Source organism: Panthera uncia, chromosome D2 (assembly GCF_023721935.1).
Source record: "Panthera uncia isolate 11264 chromosome D2, Puncia_PCG_1.0, whole genome shotgun sequence".
NCBI lineage: Eukaryota > Metazoa > Chordata > Mammalia > Carnivora > Felidae > Panthera > Panthera uncia.
Window position 1 is genome coordinate 54,418,178 of NC_064818.1, and position 19,265 is coordinate 54,437,442.

General features: G+C 41.4%; 1 protein-coding gene and 1 non-coding gene across 3 annotated transcripts in view; one reads left to right on the plus strand and one right to left on the minus strand.

Moving 5' to 3' along the window:
• Window positions 1-867: 867 nt before the first annotated feature.
• On the plus strand, window positions 868-952 carry TRNAQ-UUG (transfer RNA glutamine (anticodon UUG)). The gene has a single exon. It is a non-coding gene; the product is annotated as a tRNA-Gln (tRNA).
• A 2,635-nt stretch (window positions 953-3,587) lies between these two features.
• The window catches only part of ARHGAP19 (Rho GTPase activating protein 19), a 66,836-nt gene continuing 51,158 nt past the window's right edge, over window positions 3,588-19,265 (minus strand). For both annotated transcript variants that reach the window (XM_049646458.1, XM_049646457.1), the window contains 4 exons: window positions 18,774-18,872; window positions 13,801-13,911; window positions 13,204-13,282; window positions 3,588-7,531 (listed from right to left, as the gene is read on the minus strand). In XM_049646458.1, coding sequence (XP_049502415.1) covers window positions 7,527-7,531; window positions 13,204-13,282; window positions 13,801-13,911; window positions 18,774-18,872 — 294 coding nt within the window. In that variant the 3' untranslated portion in view covers window positions 3,588-7,526. The remainder of the gene's footprint in view (window positions 7,532-13,203; window positions 13,283-13,800; window positions 13,912-18,773; window positions 18,873-19,265) is intronic.

Sequence of the window (19,265 nt, forward strand, 5' to 3'; positions counted from 1 at the left end):
CCTGCATCCAAATGCCATTCTTGACAGGCACGCCTCCTGTCTCCCAGAGCCAGCACTGAGAAGCTCAGGAGAACGTCCTACGCAGACCCAGGGCCCCGCCAGGAGATGCGCAGCAGTGTCACACAGAGGATGCCGAGTGGAGCTCGTGGGCCAAATCCAGGCTGTGGAGGAGTTGTATTTGGCTCCTATGCCGTTTTTCAATCTCTTGAAGCAGTTGTTTTCACAACCTTGTATTTCCCTCCTGGCTCTTTTAGACACTGGATGTGTAACTCCTGTATGAGACCACAGTTCTTGAAGTCAGGCAGCCCTGCATGCTAATCCTGACTCTACTGCTTTTTAGCTGACATTGGATACATTAAACCCTTCCTATGTCTCCTATTATAAAATTGGAGAGAACAATACTTTACAGACACGTGTGACTTTAGTGAGATAAGGCATTCGTTGGCTAGCACGAGGCTTCGTACGTTGTAAGTACTTGATAAATGGTGGCATTAGTGTTTCATTCACGGGAGGCTTGAACTCCTTAGAGCCCCTACCATAGTCTTATTTCAAGATGGGAAATTGGGAAGTTCATGGACAGGAGCAGCTCTTAAAAGCAACCTTTACTTGCCTACACCGATGTTGACGAACGGCTTCTGCACTAACAACCTTTAGACAGTCTGTTTCTTTTCTCTGTGGTTCAACTGAATTAAGCAGTCCTCAGTACCAAGGCACCACAAATTTTAAAAGGATTATTTCTGGGAACGAAAGCGGAAGCTAGCAATGACACCAGTGGCTCCTCCTGCTAACCTCCATCCCGGTTCCAAGGTAGAAGACTTGGGGTCTGGGCACCAGATGCTGCTGATAAAAGATACTAATGATCGGGGTGCCTGGGTGGCTCAGTCGGTTGAGCATCTGACTTTGGCTCAGGTCATGATCTTACAGTTTGTGGGTTCGAGCCCCACGTCGGGCTCTGTGCTGACAGTTCAGAGCCTGGAGCCTGCTTTGGATTCTGTGTCTCCCTCTCTCCCCCTCCCCTGCTCACTCTCTGTCTCTCTAAAATGAATAAACGTTAAAAAAAAAAAAAAAGATATTAATGATCAAGATGGAACAAATCTTGGCCATTGCTCCACCCCAATTTTTGTTTTTGCTTTTCATGGAGAAATTAAGGGGCTGGGACTTAAAAATATCTAAACAATCATGATGAACTCCACACCACAACCCTCTAGCCTGGGGTTCAGGCTCCTTACCATCCCCACCGCCATATGCCTTTACTTATTCTTCATTTTTTAATTTTTTGAGACAGTGAGAGCAAGGAAGGGGCATAGAGAGAGGGGTACAGAGGATCCCAAGCAGGCTCTGCGCTGACAGCCACGAGCCCGTTGCAGGGCTTAAACTCACAAACTGTGAGATCATGGCCTGAGCCGAAGTCGGACGCTCAAACAACTGAACCACCCAGGCACCCCCACCGTATGCTTTTAATTCAGAGATGTAGGTAGGAGCAAAAAGCGGGCAGCCCACTCCAGGGGACAGAGGCCACAGAACTAGCCCAGGAGGAAGGGGAGGCTAAGGAAACCTTTTCCCAGTTCTGTTTCCCATCTTCCCTTTCTGCTATTTAATGCATATCTGGCTTCTTCATTCCTTTCTACAATTCAAGTATAGATAATGTGCCCAGCACTGTACTAGGCATTTTGAACCTCCTCCTATTTTTCAAAATAACTCGTCTCCTCCACACTTTTTCCTTTTCTTTTGCATTACTCAGTTTCCCATGTGCTATCTATGAGTCTCTCCATGATTCACTCTCTGGAAAAAGATGTGGCTCCTTTCTTTACAGTAAATAATATATGAGTTGGCCCCCGGGGGCTGGGGAGAGAGACAGACAGTTCTGTGCAGCACCCAGGGAGCCTACATGGCAAACGAGGAGCACATGGGTAGGTAATGGAGTAAAGACAACTGCAGCGGTTTTATTTCAGTACAGATTTAAGTAACTCCTTTGTTATCAAAAATAACTATGTCAGCATCAATAACCTGCTGCTTATAAAATGTATTCTTGGCAGAGACAGAGAGAGAATTAACATCTAATGAATACTTGCCATCTGCCAGGCAGAGTGGAAGGCTCGTGGTTCTCGGTATTTTAGTGGTCAAGGACTCCTCTGGGATTCTTGTGGAAGCTACAAAATCTCTCCCTTAGAAAAATTCAAATGTACACAAAATTTTACATAGAATTACAAGGGCAAACAATGTTCCAAAGCACAATCACAGACCCCCAGACTAAAACTTCTTACGAGGGGCACCTGGGTGGCTCAGTCAATTAAGTGTCCGACTCTTGGTTTCACCTCAGGTCATGATCTCATGTTTTGTGAGTCCGAGCCACACTAACAGCATGGAGCCTGCTTGGAATTCTCTCTCTTCCTCTCTCTGCCCCTCCCCCACTTGCACTTTTTTCTCTCTCAAAATAAACATTAAAAAAAAATTGGGGCAGACGAACATAAGGGAAGGGAAACAAAAATAATATAAAAACAGGGAGGGGGACAAAACAAAAGAGACTCATAAATATGGAGAACAAACCGAGGGTTGCTGGAGGGGTTGTGGGAGGGGGAATGGGTTATATGGGTAAAGGGCATTAAGGAATCTACTGAAATCATTGCTTCACTATATACTAATTTGGATGTAAATTTTAAAAAATAAAAAATAAATTAAATACTTAAAAAAAAAAAATTGGGCACCTGGGTGGCTCAGTTGGTTAAGCGTCTGACTTTGGCTCAGGTCATGATCTCACGGTTCGTGAGTTCGAGCCCTGCATCGGGCTCTGTGCTGACAGCTCAGTGCCTGGATCCTGCTTCAGATCCTGTCTCCCTCTCTCTGCCCCTCCCCTACTCGTACCTCTGTCTCTCCCTCTCTCTCAAAAGTAAATAAACATTAAAAAAATTAAAAAAAAAAAAAGACTTTTTGCCAAGCCCTTACATCTCCTAAGCCCTTACATAGCATTATTGAGACAAGATGCCATTATCCCCACCTTACAGATGAGGGTACATCCCCAAGGTCATATACATCATAAGTGGCAGAAACATTTCAACCAGGTTGTCTAAACACCTCAACTTGTTACCCTAGATGAAAATATCAATCGGTTTTTACTGTCATTATAACCGTCATTCCCTTTTTTTTTAAGATTTTAAGTAATCTCTTCGCCTGATGTGGTGCTCGAACCCACAACCCTGAGATCAAGAGTCACACGCTCCACCAACTGAGCCAGCCAGGCACCCTGTCATTCCTTATCTTTACACAAGGAAATAAAATCATGTGAGAGACTGAATCTGTGCAAAACATTCTAGACTCAACCACAGGACACCAGAAAGCTCAGACTTCCCAGAGGTTCCAATCCCATTTCTTATCAGCCAAAAGCCCCACTCCCAGTGAACTTCATCTACTCAGCTAGAAAACAAGCCAGGGGTGATTTTCTTAGACAGGTTTCATATTCCTCAGAATAAGAGGCCAACCTCTTTGTCAATATCTCAATAAAACTAAGGAGAAAAAATTTTTTAAGAAGCAATCTCTCCTTAAGATAATCTATCAGTGAAAATTGGAATTAAGAGACCAGTCAAAGCCTATGGATATGAAACAAAAGATTTAATTTCAGAATATTACATGAATAAAAAAGACAGTGCATATGGTTGTTTCTTTACAGTTACATAGATATATCCGATATATAGTCAAATAAGAATGATATACAAAAAATGGTGAAACAGTTAAGAAACCTTGTTTCCGTGTTGAGGGAGCTCAGGGAGAATGGGAGGGCAGCCCCTGCTATGAAGGGCCCCGGGGCAGGAGCGTTTTTTTCCCAATAGGCTCTGCCAGGCTCCCAGCAAGTGTGGGCAAGTGCTCTGCTCAATGGCTCTCTAGCCCCCAGGCTGTGGCCTCGCACACTCCAGCTTCCATGGCAACGCATGCGCTCAGACTATTACCACCCCACCTCCTCACTAGCTCCTGCACTGACTCTCCACTACACGTTGGCATTGGCTGCTAGGGAAGCTAGCTTTTCCCTGGGGAGTTTTAGATTGGGTTAATTACCACTGGTTTGAAAAGCTTGTGCATCTTAGGAACCCAAATCTTCCCCAGATTCTAGAGCAATCTTGCCAAATGCCGGTATCCAGGTTTAGATCAAGGTCTTGTCTTTAGTACAAAAGCTTCAGGGTGGAGGGGACAGGGATGAGGTTCTCCCTGGGAAAAGGGAAATCTACTCAGAAAGGACCTTCCAGCATTTGCATGAGGCCCTGTGTGAAGTAAGGAAGCAGCGAGAGTCTAGAGAAGTCCATTCCCAAAGATGGCTGCCCCAGGTAAGCATGGGCCACACAGCTGGTCACTGCGAGGCACAGTTGCGATGACCACAGCTTCTCCTAGGAGGCAGTATTTTAAACCATACCCTAACAGAGGCTCCTGAGAGGGAAGCAGCACAAAAACACTGCTATCTGGGAGGAAAGGCTCTGCTCCGACACTCTGGGATCTGCTGGCTTCCTCACAGGCCAACAAAGAGCTGCCTCTGCAGTGGTCATCGCCGTCAACAGCCCTGCACTGCTCCATTTCCCAAGGGTGCTCCCTTGTCATTCCTGACAGACCCTAGAAAGATATTCAGGGTGAAGAGTGTGTGGAGGACCAACTGCCGCTTCAGTTACGATTTGTAAACAACCATCTCCTTTGACATGTTTTGGCACTCAGGTATCATCAGTATCTTCTAATCTTCTTTCGCTGTGGCAGTGGAGTTTTTCAAACCAGACTCACTGGTCCCAGTGCAAAAGTCTGTCATTATAAAAGGTTAGAAACCCCAGTGACTATGGTTTTCACTGATTCACCCAGTGATGTGAACCAAGGCGGTGCTCTGTGTTTCCATGCTCATGCCCACTGGCACAAATACACTGCCCTGCACTGACATATCAGAATCCATCGCAACTGACCCCAGAAAGAAATGAAATCTTAAAAATCATAAGAAGAGGCATTTCCAAAGAGACTGTTCCAACATGAAAAATAAACATAACAGATTAAAAAAACATCTTATAGATTAAAAAACTGTTAAATACTGGCTCAAGAATACCCGCCCACCAAGTCAGAAGGGAGACAGTACCCTTCTGTGGCAAATGACAAAGGGCTTTTGTCTTTGAGTTCTCCGTAAGATTCCACAGGATTAGAACGCTTACATATTATAAGGCAGAAGGTTATGCTGTTTATTTCTCAAATTTGGATTCCAACTGGATCACAGCTTCTATTAAAAAATTACCTATCACACCCTTTAAGCAAGGGAAAGTATATTTAATAAATAACTTAAATGAAACACACATACCCGAATACACACAAATTGCCCAAGGGAGCGAGCTATATAAAAGCATGTGCGTGTGACAAGCATCTTTCTCACCATCCTGGTGCCAGAACACTACCCTGGGGTATCAATTCCATCCAACCAAAGAAAGTCTCCTAAATCTCAGCCACCTTCCTCAAATAGAACGCCAGAACAAACCTGATGAGAGGGAGCTATCAGGTCACTGCCCTGCTCTCTCCACCTGATGCCAGGCGTGTTTAACTGACCACGCCACTCTGAGATGAAACATTTAGACGAATAAAGAAATGAACTACAGAGTTAAGGGAGAGCATTACTTCAGTCTGGTCATACCAAAAGCAGCATCTGTTTGCATTCACTGGTAGCTGGTGCTTATTTTCTCAATAAGAAAAAAGCCAAATAGAAATCTACATAAGTGAATTTGCTAAAAATATTTTTAAGAATGACATAAAACTGTTTTAGAGAAAAGGGATTCTATATAGGTTTATACTCCTCACCATCTACCGTTCACAATCCATTGAATTGGAAAGCCAAATTTTACATTTCCTTTCACTACTGCTGTTACAGCAGCAAATGAAACAGGAGGCACGGAAGAGGACTGACACCTGGACACAAAACCGAAGCATGCTGCCCGCAGAGTCATCTTCTGTTTCAGGAGAAACACAGCTTTTTCAATAGTTTGAAGATAGTCAGCAAATCATACTTTGCCGGGCAACTGCTTCCGCACAGAGCCTGACTCAGCTCCAGCACAGGGCAAGAGCAGCCGCGCAGCTTAATAGAGCAGGCCCGCTCCGAACGTCCTCGCCGGCCACACACCGCTCTCCGGGCAGTGAGTCCGCACACCGGATCAAAGCCATGCCACCACTCACCTCCAATGCACGTGAACATCCCCAACCAGGTCAAAGCCCCAGCCCCACCTCCAGACCACTCCCTTGCCCATCCTGACGAGGAGGGGGCAGCGCAGCAACCCTCCTCAAGCACTGGTGATAAGCCTTAACTGCTTCCAAAGGAGAACAAAGGATGCCTTTAAAGGATGCTCCTTTAAATCCTCCCAGCCCTGCAGAGTGATGCTGGCTTCCTCCCTGTGGCTCCAGCTTGCTCTCAGGAGACAGTCCAGCCGGCACACACCATCCCTTAGAAGGATGCAATATAATCCCATCCACAAGGAGTCACCACGGTCATAAAGCCAGCTGGCCCCATCCTAGTCACACTCCAGAGCTTCCACTACACTCAGATGTATCAGCAAACCTCTATTAAGCCATCAGTGACTTTCCTTGAGTCACAGTGATTTGGCACAGAAGTACTGGCACCAGAGATGTTTTAGGTGAGAGGAGACTGAATGAAGGAGACGAGTTCAGCAACCACACAATTACTTTGGCATCACTGAGGAAAGGGGAAGAGAGGGAAGGAGGGAGAGATGCAAGGAGGGAGGAAGAGACAAAGTTTAACAAATGACATTTGTTAAAATATTCTATCATTCTGAATTCTCCCTTTTCAATGCCACAGGCCAAATACCCTGCAATCTCAGGCCCAAGAAATAATTTGTAAATTTCCGGGAAAGCTGTTAAGTTCTTTGGACACAAATGATATTGAGGAGTACAGCCTCATGAGACAAAGAGCTTTCCCAAAGCTTAAGGTGAAAAAGAAGGGAAAGATACCTGTCTTAGAGGCAATTTAGAGTACCTATCCGAAAAATGGCTTTAAAAAAGACAACAACAAACAAACAAGAAACAACCAAAATACCCCCAACACTAACAAAACAGAGAAAAGCCCCAAATATCAGTTAAAAATAGTATCAACCCACTAGGATTGACAGTACTTTTTAAAAAAATCACTGACAGTTGAGCACAACTTTCATATTTTTAAAAATAATATCTGCCTGAACAAATACATGGAATGAGCACTGAAGCCCACCTGGTCCTGCCCATTTACTGCGCTGTGTGAGCTGGTTGGCTAGTTCAGTGGTTTCCCCATGATATTTTCAAAGAGAGAGAAAGAGAGAGATGCCAGCACTCATTCAGTAGGCAGAGTCTATAGACATTATCCAGTGAGTGGGGTTAGAGGTGTCAGTCAGGTCACAGGATTAGGTGACTCTCACAATTCAAAATGCAGCAAGCAGGCTGCAAGTCCAAGCTTCTCCACGAGCGGTAATGATACCTGGCCCACTAAAGAGAAAATTCTGGGTGGACAACAGGAGAACTCTGGATCCTTTAGGGGAACCCTAGGCTGAAAGAAAAACAAGAACATTAAGCACATTTATAAACATTTCTTTTTGCAAACATCCCACCTAAAAGCTAGAGAATCTACACTTAATATTTCTACAAACTGAAGGTTCAATAGCTTGAGAATTTCTGACTCTCTATCAAATAAACATCACTTTGTCCACTTGCCCTAATCTCAGTTCATTGTAACAACTTGGGACACCTGGGTGGCTCAACTGGTTAAGCATACAACTTCGGCTCAGGTCATGATCTCATGGTTCATGAGTTTGAGCCTCACATCAGACTCTGTGCTGACAGCTCAGAGCCTGGAGCCTGCTTCGGATTCTGTGTCTTCCTCTCTCTCTGCCCCTCCCCCACCTCTCAAAAAATAAAGATTAAAAATAAATTAATTAAATTAAACTAAATTAAATTAAATTAAAAAATGTAATGACAATAAAAGCTACCACTTTACTGCTCTGAGTTTCTTATATACCTTATCTCATTTATCTTCATAACAATTTGTGCATGAGATAACACTCTTGCCATTTTACAGGTGAAGAATCTGAAGCCTACACAAGTTAACTTGCCCCAAGATAAATAGCTATTGAGCAGCAAAGCTGGGAAATGAACCAAAGCCTAACTGAATGCAGAGCTCATGTTCTTACCACTACTACGCCTCTCACCAGCAAATGTTTACTAAATGCCTACTAGATGTCATTACTGGGAGAAAAAGAACAGGAGACAGGAGACCACAAATATATTCTTAAGTCTGGCCCTGTCTTTCAGAAAAGAAACTAGCTACAGATATTAGATGATACAAGTGAAGTAAATAATGACGATAAATCATACTAAATGTCAACATTTTAGTAGTGTCCACAAGAATCCAAAGGAAAACGCACATCTGGCTGGGTTAGCCAAAGAAGGTTTCAAAGGGGAGATGTGTGGTTCAGGTTAGGCTTTGAAGAATGGGTAAGATTCTAACTACTGAAAGTAATGCTCATTAATAAGGAAGTGCTACATCAGCAATTCTCATCTGGGGGTCCCCAGAGGACACTTGGCAATGTTTGGAGGCATTCTGGGTTGTCAAAACTGGGGGAAGGGTGCTACTGGCATCTAATGGGTAGAGACTAAGGGATGTGCTAACCATGGTACAATGTACAGGGTAGCTCATACAACAAAGAATTATCTGACCCAAAATGTCCACAGAAGCAGGTTGAGAAACCCTCTGCTAAATAAATCTCTTTGGAGAGCGTGTTCTTTTTTTTTTTTTTTTTTTTTTTTCCTTTTTAATTTTAGAGAGAAAGCGCAGGTGCAGGTAAGGTGGGTAGGAGGGGCAGAAGGAGAAAAAGAGAGAATCTTAAGCAGGCTCCACACTCAGCCTGATGCGGGGCTCAATTCCATGACCCTGGGATCATGACCTGAGCCAGAATCATGTCAGATGCTCAACTGACTGAGCTACCTAGGCGCTCCTAGAGTGTTTTCTTGATGATGATAATTAAATTACATTATTTCCCTCAAATAATATTTGTTCCTTTTATAAAATCACCATCAAAAAATCTAGTTATATTGGGAATGCAAGCTGGTGCAGCCACTCTGGAACAGTTTGGAGGTTCCTCAAAAAACTAAAAACAAAACTACCCTATGACCCAGCAACTGCACTACTAGGCATCTATCCAAGGGATGCAGGTGTGCTGTTTCGAAGGGACAAATGCACCCCCATGTTTATAGCAGCACTATCAACAATAGCCAAAGTATGGAAAGAGCCCAAATGTCCACTGATGGATGAATGGATAAAGAAGATGTGGTACACACACACACAGTGGAGTATTACTCAGCAATCAAAAAGAATGAAATCTTGCCATTTGCAACCACGTGGATGGAACTGGATGGTATTTTGCTAAGTGAAATTAGTCAGAGAAACAAATATCATATGACTTCACCCATATGAGGACTTTAAGAGACAAAACAGATGAACATAAAGGAAGGGAAACAAAAATAATATAAAAACAGGGAGGGGGACAAAACATAAGAGACTCATAAATATGGAGAACAAACAGAGGGCTACTGGAGGGGTTGTGGGAGGGGGGATGGGCTAAATGGGTAAGGGGCACTAAGGAATCTACTCCTGAAATCATTGTTGCACTATATGCTAACTAATTTGGATGTAAATTTTAAAAAATAAAAAATAAAATCAGGAAAAAAAAGAAAACTTCACAGTACTTTCTATTATAGCATTTTTGGCTAAGATTTAAACAGGAGAAACCTGGAGCTTCAATGTATAACTTGAAAATTTGTAATTTTTCACAGCAGTTTTTAATCCAAAGAATTTTGAATAAAATCTAATTAATTATGGAAAAAAAATACGAATAAAGATTTCCAAATAACTATTAAAAAATTTAGTTATATTCATTGCATTAAAAGAATCAGACAGCAGGTAAGTGGATCTGTGTCCTTGGAAACTGGAAGAGAATTCAGATCTGGAGATGCAGGTCTGGGAGCAGTTATCCTAAAGAGAGAATAGAGCAGTGGATTAGCCCAAGCTGCTGAGAGGGAAAAAGCAAGAGCAGAGATAAGCAGGGAACTCAAGACAGATCACTTAAAAACAGGAAGCAGAGGTAGACCAGCAACAGTAAGCCACCACAGAAGTGGAAAAGAATTAACAAGGAAGGAGAATAAGAATAGGATATCATCATGACAGCCAAGGAAGGCTTTTCAAGATGGAGGAAATGACTAAGGGGAGGGCAAAGCGAAAATGCCACTGCCTAATCCAATCAAAGGTGCTCATTAACTGTGGGCTCCCACTATTCTGAATCCTTAACATTTTTTTTTTTTTTTTTAATTTTTAAGTAGGCTCCACGCCCAACATGGGGCTTGAACTCACGACCCTGAGATCAAAAGTCACATTCTCAGGGCACCTGGATGGCTCAGTTGGTTGAGCGTTCAGCTTCAGCCCAGGTCAAGATCTCAGAGTTCGTGAATTTGAGCCCCGCATCCGGCTCACTGCTTTCAGTGTGGAGCCCACTTTGGATCCTGTGCCCTCCTCTCTCTCTGCTCCTCTACCGCTCATGCTCTCTCCCTCTTTGTCTCTGTCTCTCTCTCTCAAAAAGGAATCAACATTAAAAAGAGAGAGAGTTGCATGCTCTACCAAGTCAGCCAGGCACAACTGAATCACTAACATTTTTGAGAATCTAACAAAACTATATATTCTGTCCTCCAAAAAAACATACATAGGCATCTACAAATGAAATAACATTAACAATACTAGGAACTTTATCAGAGCCTTTAGAAGGTCCACAGGAACAGCTCAAGAACCCTTGCTCTAAATCTTCTTGGTAAGGGGCACCTGGGTGGCTCAGTCAGTTAAGTGCCCGACTTCAGCACAGGTCACAATCTCATGGTTCATGGGTTCGAGCCCCACATTGGGCTCTGTGCTGACAGCTGACAGCCTGGAGCCTGCCTCGGATTCTGTGTCTCCCTCTCTCTCTCTGCCCCTCCCCTGCTCTGTCTCTCAAAAATGAATAAAAAAAACATAAAAATTTTTTTTATAAAAATTAAAAAATCTTCTTGGTAAAATATGAACCTGGCTTCTTTTTTTTTTCTTTTTTTTTTTAACTGTTTATTTTTGAGAGAGAGAGCACAAACCGGGGAGGTGCAGAGAGAGGGGGACAGAGGATCCAAAACAGGCTCTGCGCTGACAGCAGAGAACCCCATGCAGGGCTCGAACACACTAATGGAACCATGAGCTCATGACCTGAGTCAAAGTTGGATGCTCAACCAACTAAGCCAACCAGGCACCCTGAACCTGGCTTATTTCTCTCTCCTGAAAGTAGAACTGTCAATATAAAAAGACTTATTATTTCTTGATTATTTTAAAAAATGAAAGCCACAAAAGGTATAATTGATACAAAACAATGTATCCTTCAAAAATAACTTATACTTAGCTTTGATTCATGGATATATAGGTTAGGTAAAAATATTTAGACACACATAACTCAAACACCCAATTTGCCTCAATCAGACAGCCCCTCCTTTAAGTCCGAAGATGGAAAGAAAAAGAGCTCAGATAATTCATTCAAGGATAAGGAATAAGACTATACTGAAATCTGGGAATGCAAGCTGGTGCAGCCACTCTGGCAAACAGTATGGAGGTTCCTCAAAAAATTAAAAATAGAACTACCCTACAACCCAGCAATTGCACTACTAGGTATTTATCCAAGGGATACAGGTATGCTGTTTCGAAGGGACACATGCACCCCAATGTTTATGGCAGCACTACTGACAATAGCCAAAGTATGGAAAGAGCCCAAATGTCCATCGACAGATGAATGGATAAAGAAGATGCGGTATACACATACAATGGAGTATTACTAGGCAATCAAAAAGAATGAAATCTTGCCATTTGCAACTACATGGCTGGAACTAGAGGGTATTACGCTAAGTGAAATTAGTCAGTCAGAGAAAGACAGATATGACTTCACTCATATGAGGAATTTAAGATACAAAACAGATGAACATAAGAGAAGGGAAGCAAAAATATAAAAACAGGGAGGGGGACAAAACAGAAGAGACTCTTAAATATAGAGAACAAACAGAGAGTTACTGGAGGGGTTGTGGGAGGGGGGGATGGGCTAAATGGGTAAGGGGCATTAAGGAATCTACTCCTGAAATGATTGTTGCACTATATGCTAACTAATTTTGATATAAATTTAAAAAAAATAAAATCAATAAAATTTTTAAAAAAGACTATACTGAAATCTAATCTTTTAGAAAAGAATAAAGATTTATCCATAAGGATTGGATTTTTGTTCTCTTTCTATTGCTGATATCTCAAATCATAATTATGCTCAGGTCTCATTAGTAAAGTGCACATGTCAAACCAGAGATCACTTCATCTGCCACAGGAGCCTTTTAAAATAAGACCAAGTCTCAACCATTTTTCTCTAGTCACACTAGCACTACTTGTCAATGCTTCTAAAACACTATTTCAATGAAGCCTCACAAGATATCTGTGAACTAGATATAACTATTATCCTTATTTTCAGAGAAGGAAACAAGCTCAGAGAGAATGAATGGTCTTCCTGGGCCAGAGGAATAATGCCTTAAATCAGGTCTAACAACAAGTCCCCTGGTCCTCCCAGTGGGCCACATGGCTTCTTCAGAGGAAAGCACAGCAGCCACTACTTTTCATCCCCAAGCCTTGGGCAACTGGTAGTCAGTGCCAAATAATCTTTTGTTCTAATTATTGTCTGAAATATGTTGTATGACATGATTTCCAGGATCTGTCAGCTGTTTATTCACTGAAAGCCTCACTGAGTAAACAAGGCCAAAGTCTACACAGAAAGAGAACATAACTATTCCATGTTTATTGAGCATATTCTTAGCACTTCTGTACTTGGTTTCACAAATTAGTTTACACTTGCTTTAAATTTTCTTAACAAGTATTCTTAAGATTTTGTTCACATGTGTCCCATCTGTCCAAGAATGCAGGGACCATGGGGGCTGTCTTCACAGCTCTGCACCTCAGCACCTGGGACAGCGCTAGGTATGTTATCAATAACCATCTGCTAAATGAACTCAAGGGCAAAGACCCAGTCTTGCTATTTTACTTTGCTTCTGACACTGGGAATTCAAAAACTGCTCCTGACTGACTAAATGCAGAAAGGACTTACATTCAGTAAGAATAAATATAATCAGTACCTTTTTTCCCCTCTTTCTTCCCCTCAGACCATTTCAATCTTGTTGGCATCAATGTGACAGCTGGAGAACCAGGAAATAACTGTAACAAGAAAATTTTATAGTGGCTTAAATGTGCTTATATCATTCTTATACACGGACTACTAACAGAAGAATTATTTGCTTGTTCCATTTCAGTGTGAAGAGTTTCACGGAGGCAGATTGTATTTATATCACTAACCTTAATTGATTTTATTGCTGGCTTGATGAAGCAGCATGTCTAGTATACCTGAGACTACCCAACAAGTAATGCAGTGTCAAGCAGGCCCAGCTCAGTGTTACCTGCCCCACAGAGTCCCCCCGTAAGAACTGGAATAGTTCCAGCACTTTGTGGAGCTATTTCACCATATTTGTCACCTCTGCGTATGACTGGCTATACTCTCCTGGAACTCCACGTGTGTTTGTTTTGACCATCAACATACGTGAAAGGACTGAAGAAAAGGCATAATTTCATGGCTCAGAGAAACACAACAGGAAATAAAACAGATGACAGACAGTATAGCAATATTTCTCCTTTCTACAAATGTACACAAAGAGAAAGTCTGAAGAACAGGATCTTACTAAGTTCATGTTTTCTTTGCTGGCTCTCTTCAGTTCACCAATGGCTATAGATTCCGGAGTAGGGTACTTGTTTTTCTTTTCTGACATCATCTGATTTCCCAGGACCTTCCGCTGATTTAGGAAGAGAAAATATGTGATTTATAAAGATTGACTCTATCTGTATAATAGCTATACTGATCTTTTAAACTACAGTTTCTTTCTTTATTTTTTTAAGTTTATTTATTTTGAGAGAGAGAGAGAGAAAACGAGCAAGTAGGGGAGGGACAGAGAGAGAGGGAGAAGGAGGATCCAAAGCTGGCTCCATGCTGTCAGTGCAGAGTCTAACATGGGGCTTGAATTCACAAACCATGAGATCATGACTTGAGCCAGATGTTTAACTGACTGAGCCACCTAGGTGCTCCACTACAGTTTCTTAGTTTAAAATTTTTTCAAAGAAATAAAAAAGTTACAAAAATTAAAATAACTAAAAATAAAAATTAAAAAATTTCAGCTTTCTGATAAATTCTGCCAGGGCATCTTATACAAAGGAGTCCAAAGCATGTTACAAAAAACCTTGAAATTATTGCCTTTCTTTAGGTGATCACTTTCCTCTACATTTAAAATAGCTGAAATGTAAGAAACAATTTTATAGTTGATTTAAACTAGCTAATGCAGGCCAATTACAGTGTTTCTAAGAACATTAAAAAAAAAACAAAACCACCAGTTATTTACCAATATAATTTTTTTCCCAAATACATGTGGTCTCTGGCAGCTATTAAGAGTCCCCTCCCTACTAAAGGACACTTCTGCGAGGTCCACTCTAAGACTGCCTCCCTGTCACATCCTCATACAGGATTAGAAAATTTGGGGAGAGTCTTTAAGAGTTTCTAATACAGCCACAAGAGCATGCAGGTCTTCTTAAGAGGGTCACATGCCTATATTGTCATTCAGAGCAGGACAAAAAGCCCTTTCATCTCTGAACAGCTTAGAAGCTCACCTAACCTACTGTAACAGCTGACGGTGACAATTCTATCATCTTTGAGGAAATCTTCCCGTTTTTCTTCTTAGATTAAGTTTAAATCCCAAAAAAGGAATGTAACAAAACTAAAAGATTAAACTTTACAATATAAATTTTAGCAGCAATATTAAGAATATTCCAATGCAGGGGCACCTGGGTGGCCCAGTCGGTTAAGCATCTGGACTCTTGATTTAGGCTCAGGTCATGGTCTCAAGTTTGTGAGTTTGAGCCCCGTGTCAGGCTCTGCGCTGACAATGGAGAGACTGCTTGGGATTCTCTCTCTCTCTCACCCTCCCCCACTCTCTCTCTCTCTCAAAATAAATAAATAAACTTTAAAAAAAAAGAATATTCCTGGGGCGCCTGGGTGGCTTGATCGGTTAAGCGTCCGACTTTGGCTCAGGTCATGATCTCACAGTCCGTGAGTTCGAGCCCCACGTCGGGCTCTGTGCTGACAACTCAGAGCCTGGAGCCTGTTTCAGATTCTGTGTCTCCCTCTCTCTCTGCCCCTCCCCTGTTCATGCTCTGTCTCTCTCTGTCTCAAAAATAAATAAACATTAAAAAAAATTTAAAAAAAAAGAATATTCCAATGTAATAAATTATTTACATGAGAGGAATTCTGGAGGAAAGGGTCTAGCCCAAAAAAGGGATCAAAGCAGAATATAAATCAAATACCTAAAACACAGACCACTACATCTTCCTTTCTGAAATCAGGTATCACCTCAGAAAAGCTGAAATGGGGATCCTAGGAGCCATAGGACAGGCTGTAAAGCTTCCAATGAACTTTTTTTTTTTTTTTAACGTTTATTTATTTTTGAGACAGAGAGAGACAGAGCATGAATGGGGGAAGGTCAGAGAGAGGGAGACACAGAATCTGAAACAGACTCCAGGCTCTGAGCCGTCAGCACAGAGCCCGACGCGGGGCTCAAACTCATGGACCGTGAGATCATGACCTGAGCCGAAGTTGGACGCTCAACCGACTGAGCCACCCAGGCGCCCCTCCAATGAACTTTTAAAAAGACATTTCATTACCCCGTCTCTATTGAGCAGAAACCTCTATTATTAGCTCAAAAGTCTCTTCATTTAGAACAAAAATACTTTATCCTTCTGTTTCATAAAATTTGTTAATGTTTGTATTTAAAGTTGTTGTTCTAAAATGTTTTCTCCTGGCAGAATTATAAGCTCTATTATAATTCTAAAGTTCTAAGTTCTCTCTCAGTAAGTTAAGTGGGCACTTGCCAAGAGGATCTACTCTATATTTACATCTGAAGCAACACTTAGCATGACATCTAGAGCCACCGCAGAGACCTCACTAGAAAGAGAAAACTACACCATCTAGCTTCAGTTAAAGAAACATTTGTTTGACTGACACATAGAGAAATATCTGACTAACAACTTTTCTTGTTATCAATAATCTCAATGACAGGAAGTCAGAGGAAATGCAGACTTCCAAGTAAAATGAACCAAAAAGGATGTTCATTTCATGAACTACACCTAAGCAGGTGAGTATACTGCTAGGGTTCTAGCAAAATAAATTACTTTTTAATTATAGTAAAATATACACAACACAAAATTTACCATTTTAACCACATTGAGTATGTAGTTCAGTGGCATTACTTCCATTCATATTGTTGTGCAACCATCACACCATCCACCTCCAGAATTTTCTCATCTTCCCAGATAGAAACTGTGTACCCACTAGACAATAATTCCCAACTCCCCCCGCCCCAAACCCTTAGCCCCTAACAACCACCATTCTACTTTCTTTCTCCATGAATTAGACTATTCTAGGTCTCTCGTATAAATGACATCACATAGTACGTGTTCTTTTATGACTGGTTTATTTCATTTGGCATAATGTCCTCAAGGTTCATTCATGTTGTAGTATATGTCAGAATTTCCTTCCTTTTTAAGGCTGAAGAGTATTCCACTGCGTGTATATACAACATTTTGTGTATCCATTCATCTGTCAACAGATACTTAGGTGGCTTCCACCTTTTGGCTATTGTGAATAATACTGCTACAAACATGGGTGTACAAATATCTGGTTCTTATCCTTGCTTGTGATTCTCTTGGGTGTGTACCCAGAAGTGGACTTGCTGAATCATATGGTAAAATCCTTTTAATTTTTTGAGGAACTGCCACACTGTTATCCTTGGCAGCTGCGCCATTTTCCATTCCTACCAATAGTGCACAAGGGTTCCAATTTCTCCACATCCTCCCTGACACTTGTTCTTTTCTGTTTGTTTTTTTATTTTTTTTTATGTTTATTTAGTTTTGAGAGAGAGAGAGAGAGAGAGACAGAGCGTGAGCGGCAGAGGGGCAGAGAGAGAGGGACACAGAATCCGAAGCAGGCTCCAGGCTCTGAGATGTCAGCACAGAGCCCAATGTGGGACTCAAACTCACGGACCGCAAGATCATGACCTGAGCTGAAGTTGGACGCTTAACCGACTGAGCCACCCAGGCACCCCTGTTTGTTTGTTTTTTTAATAATAGCCATCATACTGTGTATGACTTGCTATCTCACTGTGGTTTTGATTTGCATTTCCCTAAAAGATAAGTGATATTGAGCATATTTTCATGTGTTTATTGGCATTTGTGTATCTTCTTTGGAGAAATGTCAGAGTCCTTTGCCCATTTTTTAATTTTCTTTTTCTATCATTGTAAGAGTTCATTATATATTCTGGGCTCCTTATCAGACATTTGTTTTACAAATATTTTACATTCTGTGAGTTGCTCTTTCATTCTGTTGATCACAAAGGCAATTTTGATGTTAAGCAAGACTAATGTAGCAGAAGGTACTCGCCCCCCACAGATCAGGATTGAGAGTGAATTCTAAACTTCTATTAATGATAATAGCTAAGGCCAAAATTAGGGCTAGACGACATAGCAATGGCTAACAACTGCAGCTTACAGAAAAAATACATATTACAAGGTCTTTATTTTTTTAGGGAATAATGTTTACTTTTAAACAGAGCTCCTTAATGTTGCTGGATTTATAGATTTTAATAACGTTAAAGCGATTTTTTAAAATAAATACAGCAGAACACAGAACTGTGCTTAACCTCTCTCCAAGTTAACCAGAACATTGCCTTAGTTTATGTCTGAAAATTTGAACCCCATAATTGGGTTATCTACTGCCACCTAATGGCAACATCCCTTAATCACAAATTGAGATCATCCGTGAAGACCTGTGAATTCAACCCACAAGCATAGTGAGGGCAGCAACAGCACAGAAGTAGATACTGTATTTGTTTTAAAAACAAGATTTTTAAGTAATTTGATACAGAGGAAATATACAACTGATTGAAATAATAAGCTTACAAAAATTTCAGCTACCTGAAACTCACTAGGCTATCAGAAAATCCATTTTCTGGGGGCACCTGGGTGGCTCAGTTGGTTAGGTGGCCAACTTTTGATTTCAGGTCAGGTCATGATCTCACAGTTTGTGGGTTTTGAGCCCCACATCAGGCTCCACGCTGATAGCATGGAGCCTGCTTGGGATTTTCTCTCTTTCTGTCCCACCCCCACTGGTGCACAAGCCACACACGCTCTCTCCATCTCTCTCTTCTCTCTCAAAATAAACTTCAAAAAAAAAATCCATTCCCAAACCATTTCCACAAGCCTGTCAACTCCCTCACTTCTCCAAGAGCTTTTGTAAATTGTGCAGTGAAATGTGTAGCACAAAACAAAGAACACTCTACACTGCTCAGGAATGGGACTCTGTCCTCAGCCCCCAAAGAAAAGGAAGGACCTTTCTTTTATTCTCCCCTTCTCCAATCACAGAACCCCTTCTCCAATTTGAAACAGCAAAATGCTATAAAAACTAACAGTTTTTCCAAATTCTATCTTTAACCTCTTACAAACAAACCCTTTATAGGATCCCAAAGAATAGAAGAAAACTGTTTATGCATAAGAAAAGTCACACTGTTAAATTTTCTCTAAGTCAATGCTGAAAACAACAGCACAGCATACCTACCTTGATAAGGCCACTGAAGGAACGTGAACGGGCTCTCTTCTGTACCTGAGGAGTAGAAGATTCTCGCCCTGGTGTCTGAGTCACCGACTGCTTATTAAACTAAGAGAAAACATAAACATTTTACTATTATTTCCCCCATCAAGAGATAGGATTCTGTAATAATCAACAGCTAAGTATAAACATCCAGAAAAATCCAGGAATAAGTGAGTCTCCACACATATGGATTGGTAGGTTGGCAAGCAAATCTCAAAGCAAATGATGTTGCCAAAAAGATTCAAAATTTTTTAAATTACTCTAAGAAGACTGCACTTCATTTTCCTTTTCACATGTACTATATGAGGTTGGAAATGTTACCCCTATTTTACAGACAAGGAAACTGAGACTCTGGGAGTTATGTAATTTGTCCAAGATCTCCAGCTGGTAATCAAGACTTTTCTGCAGAAAGTACCTTGAACAAAGAGAGTGACTAGCACAACCTAAAACAGTCCTTAA